At 35.7% G+C, this 18,573-nt stretch overlaps 1 protein-coding gene across 2 annotated transcripts in view; it reads left to right on the top strand.

Moving 5' to 3' along the window:
• Nucleotides 1–16,734, top strand: part of fzy (cell division cycle 20 protein fzy) — a 33,613-nt gene extending 16,879 nt beyond the window's left edge. For both annotated transcript variants that reach the window (XM_069840475.1, XM_069840474.1), the window contains 5 exons: nucleotides 1,290–1,469; nucleotides 4,070–4,197; nucleotides 10,706–10,853; nucleotides 11,099–11,200; nucleotides 16,120–16,734. In XM_069840475.1, coding sequence (XP_069696576.1) covers nucleotides 1,290–1,469; nucleotides 4,070–4,197; nucleotides 10,706–10,853; nucleotides 11,099–11,200; nucleotides 16,120–16,311 — 750 coding nt within the window. In that variant the 3' untranslated portion in view covers nucleotides 16,312–16,734. The remainder of the gene's footprint in view (nucleotides 1–1,289; nucleotides 1,470–4,069; nucleotides 4,198–10,705; nucleotides 10,854–11,098; nucleotides 11,201–16,119) is intronic.
• Nucleotides 16,735–18,573: the final 1,839 nt, after the last annotated feature.

The raw sequence follows: 18,573 nt of genomic DNA, 5'->3' as shown, positions 1-18,573 counted from the left end.
CCCCCAACCCACTTGCAAGGACGCGTTTTGCGTACTTTTAAATTTTCCTCCCAATTCTCCTTCGATTTTTTCGAGAGTGTGTGTCTTCTTCTTCTTCTTCTTCTTCTTCTTCTTAAGGCTATGGATCTGTGAAATTTCTAACTTCTACATTTTTACACCAATTAATCTGAAACTTTTACCACATATTTCTTACAATGTGGACATGCAATACACAAATTTTCTCTGCGATATTCTAATTAGTTTAATTATTATTAATTTGTTGTTTTTTTAATACTGAATTGTAATTGTCCATACATAATTTTTCTTTAAATTTATATTCAGTTTATTCCTGACAGATGTATGTAAAATATGACATATACTTTCATATTTTTTAAATTACTTTATGAGAAAAAAAAATATTTATACTTTTAGCTGTTACTTTTTCAATTTTTTAAAACTTATCACATCTCAACACATGGTAGTTTGAATACTTTCAATAGCAAAAGAAAGCTGATATGTCAGTTTACTTTACATGCTTTTGTGGACTTCTGTGCAAAATTTCACTGAGAATGGAGAAAAACTGCATTCATTAGAGCATTCTGAATGTTACAATATATTGAAAATTGGAAAATCGAGAAAAAGAGTATCAAAGTACAGCATGTATGTGATACACAGTATACTATCTATATTCTTCCTTCCTATACAGGTCTACTACACACATTTTTCTCCATTATTTTAAATTTTAGAGTTAAAAACAAAATTTCCATTTTTTAATAGTTTTTTCTTTATTTTCACTGATCCATAGCCTTAAAGGACAAAAAATAACACGTGTTATGAACAGTTAAATTTTCAGTAGTCATAGATTTAAAAAATGTCGGACATCTTGTTATATTTTTAAATGCCTGGAGGACAAAGCTTAAAAAGGAGGACATGTTCTCCAAATGCTGGAACCTGGTCACCCTGGATGTACCCCTTTCGGTAATAATGTAGAAATAGATATGTACTTTAACAATGACAATACATTGTGGAATACTATACTTTTATTGTATGTGGCCACGTTACCAAATTTGTAGAAATCATTCTATCAATGACATATTTGAGATCCGTGCTCAACACAGAAAAGAAAACAAAGTAGTTTGTTGTCATAGGATTAAAACTAGAGTGAACAGATTTTATCTTAGTGAAGGAAAACCTATAGGATCAACTGTGTTCAATGGCGGTGACAAAAATTGATAAAACTTATGTATAAAAGATAGATTAAATTAAATTTTCTTTTCATTCAATGCTTATACATTTTTAATTTTCCATAGCTTTGGGATTGTGCTAGTATGAAGAGGATACGCATCATGGGAGGACATTCGGCTCGTGTCGGCTCTCTGGCTTGGAATTCTTACATTCTCAGCAGTGGGTCTCGTAGTGGTCAGATTATCCACCATGATGTTCGGCAGAGGGACCATGTGATATCTGAATTGTCTATTCATACACAAGAAGTAAGTATGACTCTTCTGGATCAGTTTCTCTGCAAATAAACTACTTTCTTCACTTTGCCTGTAGTTCATGCCATAGATCTCAAAACTGCTATTTAATTGGTTGGAATTTGTGCTGACTACAATTTTTCCTAGTCAGTGAGACAATTGTTTGACACTTGAACCCATTTCTTCAAATTTGAACCCCCTGAGTATGTACATCAAATTTACTAATGTGTGCATAATACCGTATTTACCTGTATAATAGACGCAGTTTTTTTTTTTTTCCGATTTTTATAACAAAAAAACAAGAGTGGGTCCTTTATGCGAGGAAGAAATTTCAGTGAAAAAAAAAAAACGCATATTAAAGATGCACCAGCTCGAATGCTGAAATAATTGATAGAATATGTAACAATATATGGCCGCAACTAATATATCAATTGCATTGCACTTAATCTTCTTAATGTATCCAGCTGTTTGCTGACAACATAAAGTCCACTACAGGCCACTGTAGTCTATTCAGTTGTTGTTTTTCACGAGAAATGAGGGGTATTTTGATCGGTGTTCAATATAGATGCCTGTTGCTAGTAGCCAGAGTTGGGGTGTAGTCAATATATACTGCAGGGCTGTCTCTTCTGCAACTGGTACTGATGATTTTAATTTACTTCTTTTGTGGTTTATGGATGGACAGTATAGAAGAATGTGTTCCAGATCTTCATCATGATTATTACACCACAGACAAGTAGGATTATCAGAAATGTGAAATCGGTGTAGGTACAATTGAGTGACAATGTGACCTGTTCTGGCTCTTGTTAAAATGTTTGAACATGTCTGGGCAAGTTTTTGTACATTTCCAGGTCATTTGGTTTCTTTTGTACAGACTGTAAAATGTTTCCTTTGTCAGAAGAGAGCCAATTGTTGATCCATAGGTTTGTAAAATGAGACTTTTTTTACTGAAGCAAAAGCACTGGATAGAGATATCACTTGAAGAGGCCTTGGTTGCAAATATGTTGCCTGTTTTGCAATGTTATCGACTTTCTCGTTTCCAGGTATACCACAATGACTAGGTATCCATTGAAATGTTATTTCCTTTTAGTTTACTTAGTTGTTTCTGAATTGGAATAATTCTATGTGCATATAGGTTTGGTACATATTTAATTATATTAATATAGCCCCCTTGGAGTTGGTAAGTATGCAAATAGATTTTTCAGAAATTTGAGTAACACTGAAGAGCAGCATCAATAGCCAGCATTTCAGTGTCAAGACTGGAGGAGGCTGAACATGGTATGAAATAACTTGCACTTAAGACGATCGATAGCAATTGTATAAACTTGTAACAATGAATACAGCGACAATAAGACAAGACACTTTATTGTTATTATTAACACTAGCCTTACCTCATTCACTGTCAGGTTCAACACTGCTATCATTTGTCATAGATTTACATTCCTCCTCATCCCAGAAAATATAGTCTTCTGTCTCATCGATTGCGTTTGATATGCCGGTCTTCAAGAAACTTTAGCGCTGTTGTTCAAAAACTTTAATTTAAACATGCTAAGCAGTGCATCCAATCTTACGACTTTCGATATTATTAAAATGATCATTGTTTAAAATAAGATGCATCTATTACGTGGGGTTTTTTTCTTTTAACGCGAAAAATTGGGGAGGACGTCCATTACACGGGTAAATACAGTAATTATATGAGTATTGTGGTTGTAAATGATGTTTAAAATACACTTTTTTACGAATCAGTACGTTGCACAGAAAATTGAAATTTGATAACACAATCTCAAGGGAAAAAATGGAACTCTCTGCATAATCCACAGTTAATTTCCGATTTAACACGAAAATCATCTGTAGCTGCATTTAGATTGGCAACAGACCATGACTGTTTGGCCAAACACCTGCATAGAATTGAAATATATCAGTCTCCTAACTGCCCATTGTGCAACTCAAACCAAGCAATGGATTCGGAACACCTCAAAATCTGTGCTTCATTGGCTGGCCATGATAATAGCTTTGAAAAATGTTGGAGTGCAAGAGGTCAAATGACTTTGTCAAACGCCTGGCATTAGAAAACAACAACGTTGCACAGCAATGTAAATTGTTGAATACGCAAGAGGTATTAGACTTCAATGTGTTTGTTCTGCAAGATGAAGCTGCTGTGTAAGATTTTCTTTGAAATAAATAGTAAATTTGTGCTCATTCTGTTAAATACAACACAAACTACGTAATCTGATATAAGTTTTATGATTTCTACAATATAAATCAGTACTAAAGTTTTTCTTGACAGATTTTGTAGAGTTTATTTTAAAATTATAGAAGTGGTATGTTTGTTATAATGTGCAGAGCTTAACTAATTCCCATGTCAAGTTGTTAGGTATTGAGCCCTTGCTCTGTGTTGAAGATTTTAGTTTTGCTGGTTGGTTACACTGGGCAAACCGATGAAAAAATGACAGGGCAAGTGGATTGTCATGAGAAATCCTGTCCTTGTAAAAACCTTGTCCATCACAAATTCTGTTCTTATGAATTGGGAATGTAATTTAAACTTTGTTAAAAGAATACTCTCTTGTTAACTTTGTTCTAATCTAATTAAAGATTCTTCTTCTTTGCTCTGTTATTAGGTTTGTGGATTAAAATGGTCACCTGACGGCAGATATTTGGCTAGTGGAGGCAATGACAACATGCTTTACATTTGGCCAATAGCTCAAGGACAGGTTTATTCACAACCTCAACCTCTCTACTCTCTCAGGTAATGAGGGCATTCTTGTATTTATATATGATTTAACACGTTGGATGCCACTTGACACGTATACATGTCACACGGTCCTAGCGCCATATGCCAATGACGCATATGCACGTCATAGTTGTTTTCTTGCTTTCCCGCGTATTATTCCTTCAGTATTTTGGTTATCCTGTATTGTTATCTAGTATTACTTACTGGAAGGGTGCTGCTATTTATTATCATTCTTGGTTATTACCTTCTGCTGATTTAAGCAGAGGAATCACGGATGACAAATTAGAGGATAATTTTGAGATGCCTCCAGGTCCTTCAAATGCAAAAAATCTTAAAAGTGCGCCAGATAAACTTGCGCGTCTAGTGAATACTTCAATGACTGATTCGGACAGTGACAGTGATTTCAATCCAAATGAAAGCCAAAGTGAAAGTGAAAGTGAGAGTGATAGTGAAAGTGAAACTGATTTTGAAACATCTAATAATTCAAGTACTACTCCAGTTCAAAATGTGGATATTTCGACGTCTTATTTATCTCGACTGAATTTGAAGACAGAATTGTTGAAACAGTAAATAAAAGAGGGCAAAAAGTACAAAAGCCGCATGCAATTGAAAAGTATAATAACCACATGTCAGGCGTCGATCTGCAAGATCAAATGCTTTCGTATTACCCATGTGAAAGAAAAACAATTCGGTGGTATAAAAAAATTGACATCCACCGCTTCCAAATAATGTTACTGAACGCACATAATTTGCATCCTCGGTACACCACAAGGAGTAGGATTTCGTTATATGATTTCAGACTTTCAGTAACAAGATATTTGCTATCGTATGCAACACTCAGCAGTCCAACAATCAAACTGGTATTATCACCAGCTGTGAAACACCTGCCTGCAAAACAACGCACTAATGGGGGGGGGGGGAAGAAAAAAAAAAAAAAAAGGAAACGCTGCAAAGTGTGTTACGAGAATGGCAGAAGAAAAGAATCAACATTCTCCTGTCCTGATTGTCTTGGTCAACCTGGATTGTGTGTCGATCCCTGCTTTGGAATCTACCACAAATGAAGTAAGATAGGCCTAATTTGTTTTTCTCTAACAATATTTCAATATACGGTCACGTAAAAACAAAAATAAGTGTGACGTGTAAACACATCAAATGGCACTGATAATGGAATTATTAATGCGGTGCCGGTGACGCGTAAATGCGTCATCAAGATTTCAAACATTGTCTGTACTCGAAAATTGTATGAGAGGCTAAAAATTATTCATAGACACTATTACATGATAAATAAACGCAAAAAAACTAATTGGCTCCTGGGATAGATTTGCAACAATACAGTCGGCAGCGAATGTGTTAATACGAAGTAAATTGAAACATTGCATTTCAGCAGAGATAGCTCTATACTTTATTAGATGAAATTACTTCCATATTGAATATTTCCAAGAACAGTTAGGTGGTTATTTGCCACAAATGTTGCAATTCGTTGTTGGTATTTTATTTCACTTGTCACTGCTGTTTCTGCATATTTCTTCCATCTGACTCTACCGAAAAATGTGTGAAAATATTTGAAAAGAAATGAGGCAGCTTTGTATATAAAAATGTGATCATTTCGTGAGCATAATTTGCATTACATTTTATTAATTTTGTACATCTATTATCAAGCAGTACATCTCACCTGATGATATGTGTCAGAGGAAGAACAATATTGTTTGTATGCATCTGAAGTCTGATTAGTGTAACATGTAGGTAGTCGGCAATTGTATGCAATGGAGGGGGAAAAGAACTAGCCACCCTACCCCATTATCTCCTGGCCTAGTTTCCTCATGAACGATGCCTTATTGGTGTCACGAGGTTCAAACCTGTCTTCGGACAGTTGACTAAACAACATTATGTATAGTTTCTCGATCTTACAGATTATAATATGGGATTGCTGAGTTGTTTGTTTTTCAATTGACATTTGGTGTTCTGAATATGTACGTACTTAGCTAGTATAATTTTACTATATTTCAACATTTTTTCCTGAGAATCTATAGGTTCTTTGGAAATAAAAGTCGGCATGCTTAATATACATTATATCCTGGTTGGAATAAGTTACCTGGTTGAGGTTTTTTCCTTCAACCCAATAAGAACAAATGTTGGGTAACTTTCGGTGTTGGATCCTGGACTCATTTTCCTGGCATTATTTCCATATCATTCAGCCACTAGATAACTATAGCAGTTTATAAAGCGTCATAAAATAACCCACACATGAATTGTGACTCTGCGTTAGTGCATTTAACTCTTAGTGTTTCTCACTGTTCCTGTCGAGGAAATGTGTGAACACGAAAATTGATCACACTTCATATACCGGTAGTGATTATATAAGACAGAACTAGAGTCGGGCAGACTGCCTCATATTATCGCCCGTTCTCGGTTGCGTAATCACCTCAGTCTCGCCCAGTGCGCGAGTACCTAACGTAGCCAAATGACTCATTGATAGAGAACACGAGATTCTCTTGCTCCCGAGATTACCGATACTAGATCACTCCCGACAGTCTCGCAGGTCTAGGCGGGACTGTAGTACTGATAAGCAAGCAATATCGCTCGGGCCGCGCTCCTATAGGAAGCATTGGCTTATACACTTCCCGGTTCTTTAAATATATATCATGTCGTAGCTCCTATAATACTTAATCAATCGCGCTGTAATTTTTTGGATTGATAGGTCAATGTCTAAGGAAAGCATAGAAAAACAAATCGAACTGAAAATCTTTTTTGGAAAGTGAAAAAAATATATATTAACTTCGATGGAGATTGATCTGTTCAGACTTCACCGCTGGTAAGCGGCAAACTTTTTTGTTTTTCACGTTAGATGGGGGGTCAAAGCGAGAGAAATGTTGAGAAAGGATGGAAATTACTTTCAAAAGTGATGGCAACTCAAAATTTTTACTGGTTCTCGAATAACGGCGAGTTAACCTGTTAGCTCGGGACTCATGACTCAAACGTTTGTTCCGTGAAATTTGTACGGAACCCTTCAACGCTTGAAAACTCGTTATTGTACGGATGGTATTAAATGGTATTTTAATACCGGTAGTTGAAAATGAGGCTATATAGTCCAAGATGGTTTACACTTTACAGTAATTAGGCTATCTTTTATAACAACTAAATAAAAAAATAGTTTGTAACACAATGATATGAAACATGAAAATATTAAAAGCTGGTTCACAAACCGAGAACGGAAACGGCAACGAGAACTAGAACGGAAATATTGTTAAAATAAATGTATTTAAAGGTAAGCATTCACAATTAACTATTCTGAATGCTCACATTTAAATACTGTACATTTATTTAAACATTATTTCCGTTCTCGTTTCCGTTCCCGGTTTATTGTGAACCAGCCTATAATATAGAAAACTAGGCCTACACTTTCTATTGGTGTGCACGTTATAAATTATTGTTACAGAACAATCATTATTGTATTCTAGCCATGTTACAATATAAAATTATATAGGCCTATATGGTTTATAATAATTATCCTATATGTTATAGGAACGAGAATAACAAATTAAGAATTAATCAGATTTCTAATACTTGTACCGGTACCTAATGATAACTTACAAGACAGTAATAAATAATAACCATCATAATAATCCTGATAATCATAATCTTAATCATCCTAATGATTACAATAATGATGATGATGATAACAGTAATACTAATAATAATGATATGATAATAATAATAATAATAATAATAATAATAATAATAATAATAATCGCTGTAGAGTAACGGTTAGCACACCTGACTGTGAAACGATCGGCTTCCTGTTCAAATCTTTGTTGGGACAAGTTAAGACTAATTCACAATAAACCGAGAACGGAAACGATAACGATAACGGAAATATTGTTAAAATAAATACATTTAAATGTGAGCATTCACATTTAACTTTCACGTTCCCGTTTCCGGGCTCCGGCAATCTTCTCGTTAATTGTGAATGTTCACATTTAAATACATTTATTTTAACATTATTTCTCGTTGTCGTTTCCGTTCCCGGTTTATTGTGAACCAGCCTTTACCTGGCTGAGGTTTCTCGCCTCAACCCATTGAGAGCAAATGCTGGATAACTTTCGGCGCTGGACCCTGGACTCATTTCGCTGGCATTATCATCTCATTCAGACGCTGGATAGCTATAGCAGTTGATAAAGCGTCGTAAAGTAACTAGGTAATTTAATAATAATAATAATAATAATAATAATAATAATAATAATAATAATAATAATAACCCTCTTTTATTCTCTGTTGTTATGATAAAGCAAATATAAATGACACTCAGGAAGAAACGCAGAATAAATATGGGGGGGGGGGAATGCCTGTTATTATTCGTTTGAGAAGCTTTTGTCATCCAGCCTGCTCTCAAAAAACTAGAAAGTTACAATTTATAAAACAGTTATATTACCGATTGTTCTGTATGGTTGTGAAATTTGGACTCTCACTTTGAGGAACAAGTCAAGGGTGTTCGAGAATAAGATTCTTAGGAAGATATTTGGGGCTAAGAGGGATGGAGAATGGTGGAAGTTGCACAACGTAGAACTGCACACATTGTACTCTTCACCTGACATAATTAGGAATATTAAATTCAGAGGTTTGAAATGGGCAGAACATCTAGCATGTATGGGCGAATCCAGAACTGGATATAGAGTGTTAGTTGGATGGCCGGAGAGAAAGGACGTTTGGAGAGGCAGAGACGTAGATGGGAAGCTAATATAAAAATGGATATGATGGTAGAGACTGAATTAATCTTGCTCAGGATAGAGACCGATGGCGGGCTTATGTGAGAGCGGCAATGAACCTCCGGGTTCCTTAAAACGCATTTGTATTTTAAGTAATTATGATCAATTTGTGAAAGGATCTACTCTATTTCGTAATTCTGTCCTTCCCCTTGCAAAAGTGTTTCCATTTCACATTCAGCATTTTATCAGTTGGAAAACAAAAATATCTTTTGTCAGAATCTTTGGTCCTTTATAATAATATAAATAAGTATTATTTTATTTCGTCCTTACGCAGCGCAATAATTACCCATGCTGATGAAGATGCCCTTGCATAACAACGAAACATCCAGATGTGAACGCGCAATATAATAATAATACAGTCGTGTGATATCCATTACTATAGCGTATACAAAACACTATCGAAAGATTAAATATGGAATGTCAACAAAATGCTGATAGCGAGAAAGTATATCATAGCTCCAACCATAACTTGTTATTGTTTTAGACTAGCTTAGGATTAGGTAACGGCTGAAAGTGCTGCATTATTTTGTTTCTCCGGAAAGGCAATAAATAGTTCATTAAAATAGTGTGACTTCTGTAAGAATGTCGACAATCATAATGTGCTGTATTATTTATTGCATACTACACTGCTGTGCCTTCTTAAATTACTTTATGAACATTAATATTTCAGAAAGAGTCACGAATTGCAGTGATGAGCGGCAATTAAGCCGGCAGTCAGTGTACGCATTTCATAACGATAAGTCGGCCGTGCGATAACAGGCCGGGACCCGGTATTCCTCGTTCCCGAGAGTGCCAATCTCGAGAATACGATTCTCGGAACTGGCGTTATCGGCCAGCTAGTCTCGCCTACGAGACGAGCGGGAGTAAGAGGCTGTTTGCCCGACTCTAGACAGAACTTTTAAAAATGGTGTTAGCCATGTCTTATGTTAGATTTGTCTGCATCGTATATGTATGTGATTACTACAAATGCAGGAAAAGGCTAAATATAGAGGAGGAAATTTGTTGACAGTTTGAACGATTATGGTGACAAAAATGTAGCATTTTCCATCAAAAACGTAATATAGGACTCTGTCTAGAAGATTATTTCGAACCTTACTATTTGAAGAAATTTCATGGACATTCGTAATAATATTGATATATTGATCTGTGGTGCTACAGCCCTTTAAGGGCCCAGACTGACCAGCCGGCTTCTGGCCTCACGTCCACATGCTGAAGTGGAGGTGGACGATCATCCAACCGGAATGGAGGTATTATGTGGTTGGGACGATGAATTCCCCCAGCTGTTACAGCTTGTTTTCATAATCGGATTTTGCTCAGCTCCCCAAGTGCATCATGATGCTGGGTGGGCATACGTCCCATACACTGGCCGAAATTTTCATGAGAAAATTTCTTTCTCCATGAGGATTCGAATCAGCACACATTTTGTAACACAAGTCCTAGGCAGGATGCCTTAGACATACCACGATATGTGACTCATATAATGTTATATCTATATAATTAGCATTACGGAAATTTGATATAGAGATGTTGCAGGAATCGTAATAATTTCGTAAGAGTACCGTATTTCATGTTTTGCATTTAAATGTGTGGTATTACTGTAATGGTAAATTTAAATGCTGCTATGTGTTCATATTGTATGAATTCTTAAGTCATTATTATGTAATATGGTCGTGTAAGAAAAAAATTTTGTATGTAATACCTGTTTTATTTTTTTAAATCGTAATTTTCGAACAGAAAGTTGTTTCTGTCGTTGCTTTTAGCGCACATCAGGCAGCTGTGAAGGCATTAGCTTGGTGTCCATGGCAACCTAGCATCCTTGCAAGTGGTGGCGGCACTGCAGACAGATGCATACGTTTCTGGAATTGCAATACCGGCACTTGCTTCAACACCATTGATACTAAGTCACAGGCAAGTTAATATTTCATAAGTTTATGGATGAAGATGAATTTTTCGTGTGAAAAATAAACAAATTTTAATCTGATCAGTGATTTATCACTTCACGTACTGAAAAACTGTTATAAAACATACCATGCTCATATAAATATGTTGAAATCTTGTACAGTCTGTATAAGTTAAATGGTTGAAGTGGTAAAGATTTTTTTTGGGTGATACGATATTCAGTGTTTGTATTATACAAATTAAATTATTCGTAGGTGTGTGCTCTTCAGTGGTCAACCATATACAAGGAGTTCATTTCAGGTCATGGATACGCAAATAATCAGTTGGTTATCTGGAAATACCCATCAATGACAAAGGTAAGTTACATCACTTGAAATATTATATAAATCCGTATAAAGAAGGTAACACTTTAGGGCACTAGGCCCTGTCTTGTATTTTTGTAACTGTTAACATGCAATGCTCAGACTTCTTTATTAATAAAATTTTAGTTTATTATGTGAGGGCTATTCAGATTTCAACCTTTGTTTAATTTTGGCTGTAGAAGGGTATCTGTCGGATACAGGGGGGAGAGCCATTAATCCTTCCCATTGAAGGGTTTAAGGAACCAACCTGGACAAATACCCAAGTCCCATCCCTACCTTCCCGTGGTGCAGCTGTTAGTAAGCATAATTTTACAAGCTGAACTAAAGGGAGAGGCTACTCATCAATTAGCACTGGTCAGCTTGATGAGTTAATGACTGAATTTGGTATAATTTTCCTCTATCCAATACCTAATTCCCTCTTTACCCTTTCCTATCCAGTCCTCTGACTGAACTCTTACTTTCTTCGACCCTGACGGCATTAGAGCATTCGAGGCCTAGGGGTTTATTTCCCTTTCCTTCCTCCTCTTTCTACTTTTCTGTTCCTAGTGCTGACCTGCTATGGCACTAAAATCGTCCTCCAGTGGCTTAAGGAGGGAAAGCTGGTGATCAACAAGATCTCCCAGCTAGGTCCAACAGACCCGTCGACCAACAGCAGGTGTGGTCCTCCAGACACTGCAGGTTGTGTGTGAATGAAATAGCCACCAAAACGTTAAAAAATGGTTTTCACTTAAATCGGCTACAACTTGCCATTTAACTATGATAATATCTTTGAAAAATATTGGAGTGCAAGAGGTCAAATGACTTTGTCAAACGCCTGGCATTAGAAAACAACAACAGCCTTTGTTTAATTATAATTGCAAAATAGTTAGTATATGTACAGTGATCGTATCATCGGTTTACAAGCAAAACACATTAAGAATTAATATTTGAGGAGAAAAATTCGCTCCAGCTCCGGGGATCGAACCCGGGTCCGTGGTTCTACGTACCAAGCGCTCTGACCACTGAGCTACGCCGAATTCAGTCCACAGCACCGGATCGAATTCTCCTCCTTCAACGTTTCCCTGACTCCAAGTTAGGCATATATGTTGACGTATATGTCCAATGTCAACTGCCATTATACTAGGAGCGCACTCAGCTGAGTGACTTATTTGGCCGGGATTCCACACTGCTAGCTATGAGAATATTATAGATTTATTAATTTGTCATACAGAATAATATCTTTAATATTGACAATTAATATTCGAGGAGAAAAATTTGCTCTGGCACCCTCCAAGGACCCAGGTTCGATCCCCGGTGCCGAAGCGAATTTTTCTCCTCAAATATTAATTGTCAATATTACAGATATTATTCTGTATGACAAATTAATAAATCTATAAAACACATTAAGTCAAAAATATTACTTCTGAGAAAAATGCGTATATAATGTATGTGTATAAACTTAGATTCGGAAAATTAAATACACATAAAGAGAAAAAACTTATTTTGAGGATTCAATTTTCAAAACACCTTTTTCTCAGAGGTAATATTTTTGACTTCATGTGTTTTGCTTGTAAGCCAACGATATGATGTATTGTCTTTTCACATACCGTGTGATTGGCCATCTTCTATTAGTAATAATAATAATAAAAGCCGTAAATCCCCAGTGGGGCAAGGCCTCCTGCTTGGGCAGGGGTGGCTCAAGTCTTGATCATCAGAAGAGCCGACCTGATGGTCTATTTACATTCCTAGCTTTTTCTTGTCCACAATTTCACTAGCACTGGTTGTTGCTCCCACTCAAAGTTGGTTGACTGCGTCCTTCCACCGTGTTCTTTGGCGTCCTATTCTGGTCCACAGTCCTCCTAGCTGCAACTGGAACTCGTCCCCCCATCTGGTTGTCGGTCGTCCACGGTTTCTCCAGCCAATTCGTGGATCCCACAGTGTCGCCTTGTGTGTCATCTGGTAGGTTGCATTCGTACCACATGTCCTCCCCAGCGCCATCTTCTATTAGTACCCATTGTCATATGAACTAGTAAACTTTGCATGCTTTGAAGTTAGTGCCGTCAGTTGAGTGAATGAGTAGAGTCTGATTCTGAACCAATGCAGTAAAATACGTGGAAGGAAAAAAAGACAGTCCGGCTGAAAAGGATGTAGAGGTGGTCAAATACACTTAATGAATAATCATGTAGAACAATGCAAAGAAGTCAACAGTGATGATGAAGGTATGGTATTAATTTTGATCTGATATTTCAGCACTAATACAGTGAAACCTGTTCAAGACTGAAGTAACATGGTCCTAATTTTTTTTCCGTTGTGGACAGGTTTCCGTATTATTCAGGTGTGACATTAAAATGAAATATTTTGTCATTCATATACATGAAAAACAAAATGGCATGCCGCAAATTGCAAGAAGTACAAAATATTCCATTTAACACTAATCACATTAAATCAGCTTTCTGTCGCTTATTACGTTGGTGAATCATCTTGATTAAAATCTCATTTTCTGTATAAATATTATCGTAACTCACTCATTAGTCATTAAACATTACTAATGTTTACTAATCTCATTCTATTTAATATCTAACACTATGCTCTAATACTGTACTGCATATCACTGCACATTATTAATTAATTTGACTAAGAGCCATCTATTAGAAGCCTTGAATTCTGGTTTATTTAATTTCTTTCCCAGTTCAATAGCTTGCTTTGCAAAACAGATCCAGAAATTGGCTTGTTCTTTGAAAGGTCATGAAGAACCCACTCCCACAACAGTTCATCTATTTCTACATAAACAGTTGCTTTCTGGTTCCTTTTGTGTCACTAATATCGGCCGCAAGCCACTCACTCATTATGATCTTTAATTTTTAAAGTGTCACACCTGAGTTTTCCACAACTGAACTTCAACATTATTTCACATAGGCTTTGTTTCTAATTTTCCTTTATCTCGATAACTTTTACTTTACCACTTAATGTTAATGCCACATTTTATGCAACTTTTTTTTTTTTACCTGGAAATCACTACACTTGCGCTCTGTTTAGCTACGACAGTATACGGGTGTGAAGCATTGAAAATCTTTGAAGGGACTCGTCTGCCTAGTCAACAGGGTAATAAAATTTATGACCGACAGGCCAACACACCCTCGTACCCTCTAAAATTTTGCAAAGAAAACTTGTTTTTATCTTAGTGACCTACATATTTCGTATATTCCTTGAAATTACAAGCTGTTTCAAATATAGTTACAAAATATAGTGTGTCCAAAATATTGTTTCCGTTTTGAACAGTAGCAGACAGTTTCCGTTTTATTCAGGAAAAATTACACATAATACATACAAATTTCGCCGCGACCAAAAAATTGTTCCGAAATAGGATTCTGGATTATTCAGGTTCCGATTTGAACAGGTTTCACTGTAGTTTCTTATTAGGCTTTCTCACAATAATTCTGAAGTTTATAATTCACTTTAAAGCTTCAGCAATTTCACTTTACCTTTATTTGTATCAGGCTATTCTTAACTTTTAACAGAAAACTATTAGCTGCTTGGAAAGGTGCTTTAAGATTTTTAGTAGGAATTTAATTTATTTTGAATAGGTCCTATTTAAACCTTACATTTTAAGGTGGTCATATACACAATTTCACTCAAATTTAACGTTTTTCATTTTATATTGCATTTGTTGGGAAACTTTTTGTGGTTTTAAAAAATGTCTGGTCTATGTGTACACCATTATTATTTCACACAAAAGATAAATTATCTATTCCTTGGGGGCGTCATGTGCGTGAAAATGTATTAATATCTTTGCATGCTATTTTCCGTATTTTTCTAACATTTTCATTACTTCAAAATTCAATGACTTTTGAAAGAATAAAGATATTTTCATGATTTTTGTTTCAAATTAAAGCTAATACATGTATTCATGTTGCCTAGCACTGAGGAAAGAATATCCATAAAAATGTTTTCTAATGCCAGGCGTTTGACAATAAAGTCATTTGACCTCTTGCACTCCAATATTTTTCAAAGATATTATCATGGCCAGCCACTGAAGCACAGATTTTGAGGTGTTCCGAATCCATTTCTTGGTTTGAGTTGCAAAATGGGTAGTTAGGGGACTGATATATTCCAATTCTATGCAGGTGTTTGGCCAAACAATCATGGACTATTGCCAATCTAAATGCAGCTACAGACGATTTTCGTGGTAAATCGAGAATTAACTGTGGATTTTGATGGGGAGAGTTCCATTTTTTCCCTTGAGCTTGTGTTATCAATTTTGTTTCTTAATAAATCTCTTCACAGAGTAATACGTAGATTTAGTAACAGGTCTGTAAGTAGCAGTGCTGTCCTTCTTTGCTGAAGCATCCACATTCTCGTTTCCCAGGATTCCACAATGGGATGGTATCCATTGGAATACAATTCTTTTATTGAGTGATATTAATTGAGAGAGCATTTTAGTTATTTCTGCTGTTCGAGATGAAGATGTGTGTTTAGAGACTATTGATAGAATAGCTGCTTTGGAGTCTGACAATATAACTGGATTCTTAAATTTATTGATGTGGCATAGAAGATTCCTGAGACTTTCACTTATTGCAATGATTTCTTCATCAAAACTTGTTGTTCCATATCCAAGAGATATATAAAGTGAGAAGAGACAGCACGTAACACCTGCACCGGCACCTTGTTCTTTGGAGATCAAGGATCTGTCGGTGTTTAAATGAAGCCAGTTTTGTGGAGGGTACCTAATATTAATTGTGTCTAAAGACAATTGTTTCATTATTTCAGTATTTCTTCTGTTAAATTTAGATTATATTCTATATTTAATAGAGTTAAAGGTTTTGGTTTAATTTGTAAGTTTTCTTTTTTTATCCATAAAAATGTAATTTTAATTATCTGTTAAACAATTTTGCTCATCAGAAGTTAAAGAAAATTACGTAATAATTTAATTTTAGGTTGCTGAATTAACTGGACATACAGCAAGAGTATTGCATCTTGCCATGTCACCAGATGGAAGCACAGTTTTGTCTGCTGGTGCAGACGAAACTTTAAGATTGTGGAAGTGTTTTGCTCCAGATCCAGCCAAGAAAAAGAAAGAGACAACAGAAACGAAAGCTGTCTCCACCATATTTAAAGGAATTCGGTAGTGAAGACGCATGTATATTTTGTACTGATGAACTGATGTATGGCTTGTGAATAGCAGCATTTTTACACACTTATTTTAGGTGCTGTAAGATGGGGTCACTTTGTCCCAAAATTGCATGTTGTTTTTATGTAATAAATTGAAATATTGGTTATAACTAGGTATTTGTAATATTTTTTTTCTTGTTTTAAATGAACAAATGGACAATTTAAATAGTATTTTAAATTCTCATATTTGGATTTGTTCTAATTTGGGGTCAGTTTTAACATGGCTTAGAGTAACTTTGTTCCAGATGTGTGTGATTCTCCCCCCTTCCTCCCAATACACACACACACCAGAAATGAGATCAGTACATCCGCTAGGTTTCCAGACAGACAATTTTAATTAATAAAGTGTTTCTCTCTCAATGCCACGGAAAATACTTTACTTGTGTATTATCTATCAACTGACAGTGTGTGGCTGGAAATGGTAGGGAGGGGGGAAAGCAAAAATCAGGAAGAAGTATATTCAGTTGCAGAATTACGTAAAGAGATATTAAATAAAATTGTGTATTCCAGAAACAGAAAATACACCTCAGTTGGAAATCAGAAAGTACAAAATGAATTCAATTACAAAATTACTAGGGCATTGCACAAAATGAGCTAGTTCAAAAACAGAAAATTGATTACATTTGCACATATTTTTGGGGAATGTATATTGCAAATATCTTCCCACTCATTGCATGGAGTTCTTCCTTTCAGACCACCTCCAAAATTTCAAGTCTCTTTTCATGCAGTCAACAGAAGGACCTTCCCCTGATAAACTGACAGTCCTTCTGGAATACTTCTTACCATTGAATAAAACAAGGACAAAACCCTCAGCAACATAATCTTCAGGCTTCAATTTTGGTGGTACGATAAGAGCAGCTTCAGAACTTTGTTCTGAGTTGGACGTTTCATTTTTCTCTTCAGACTCTTGACAGCAAATGGGAATCACTTTCATTTGACTCTTCACTTGAAGAAACAGGTGCAAGTTTTTGCTTCTTAATGATGGTTCTGAAGAACCTATACCAGTATCGACAGAATTTTTAACATCCGCAACAGAAATACTTTTACCAGCTAGTGCCTGCAGTTTGTTCCTTATTTTCTTAGGATCTTCTTGCCCTTTCGTTCTCCAACTGATCCAAGAAGGTTTCTCTGATAAAACCTAAATCTGTTGGACTCAGGTTTCGAGGCAAGCATTCTAGTAACATGTCTCTGTTAACAGAACGAATTCCACATTGAATTATTTTACCTAATGTAACACTTTTCAGCACATTCTTGCATATGTGAATTGTAATTCTTTTACGATCATGTATCTGGCTGATTCTTTGGGTTCTGTGGTATGAAACCTTATAGAAAATAAGAAAAAAGTTGCTACTTTTTGTCAGAAAGCATTAAAAAATAACAAATTACTAACATTGTTATGGAGGAGGAGCCAGGAACATAAAAAAAAAAATCGAGGTTCGGTTGAAGTTATCCCAAATTCTGGGACAATGTCCTACCAAGCTTTAAAACCTTCTGTAGACCAGAAAACATGAAATAAACTAAATGTTATGCATGAATAATTCTGTCTGCTATAGATTGTAAGAAAACAACAATATATTTGCATGAATTTAGGCACTTTCAAATTGAGAGACAGGTAAAAGTTAAGAATTTTAGGCTAGCTGCTAGTCTGAACAGCTGATTTGAAGAAAGTTCTCCATGCAGTGATGAAAGATAATGTACACATAACAGTTGCACTTACGCAACTGGTGCTGCCACCTATCTTACCCCAATGGATTCGTATTTAAATGCCCAGTTTAGTGATGAATGTGCAGTGTGCTGTAAAAAATTAATACAAAAATAACTACAGAGTTTATCAGAGGTTATGCCGAAAGTATGTACGTACTGATTAAGTTGTCTTACAAGGAGAGGACATGCTCTGTATATCACCGAATGGAATAAGATTGTGTGAGATGAAAGTACAAGACGTACTGTTTAAAGTCATACCTGGTATGGGTGGCCAATGACCCCTCGTTTTGGAAATATTGGCTATTGTTTGTGACATACTTCCATTAGGTGCTCAATAGGGAAGCATTAGACTGTGTAACAGCGTAGCTCATATGGTTGGGTGCTGAGTTATTCAGGGAACCTGAGTTCGAATCTTAACTGGTCCTATATTTTTTTCTTTTAATAATAATTAATATTGTGATCACAGTTATCTATTTACATATCTATATCATAGTTCTCAATGTATTGAATGCTTC

Source organism: Periplaneta americana, chromosome 11, assembly GCF_040183065.1.
Source record: "Periplaneta americana isolate PAMFEO1 chromosome 11, P.americana_PAMFEO1_priV1, whole genome shotgun sequence".
NCBI classification, from domain to species: Eukaryota; Metazoa; Arthropoda; class Insecta; order Blattodea; family Blattidae; genus Periplaneta; species Periplaneta americana.
The sequence above is the reverse complement of the archived record's forward strand: the minus strand, read 5'-3'. Positions and strand labels throughout refer to the sequence as shown.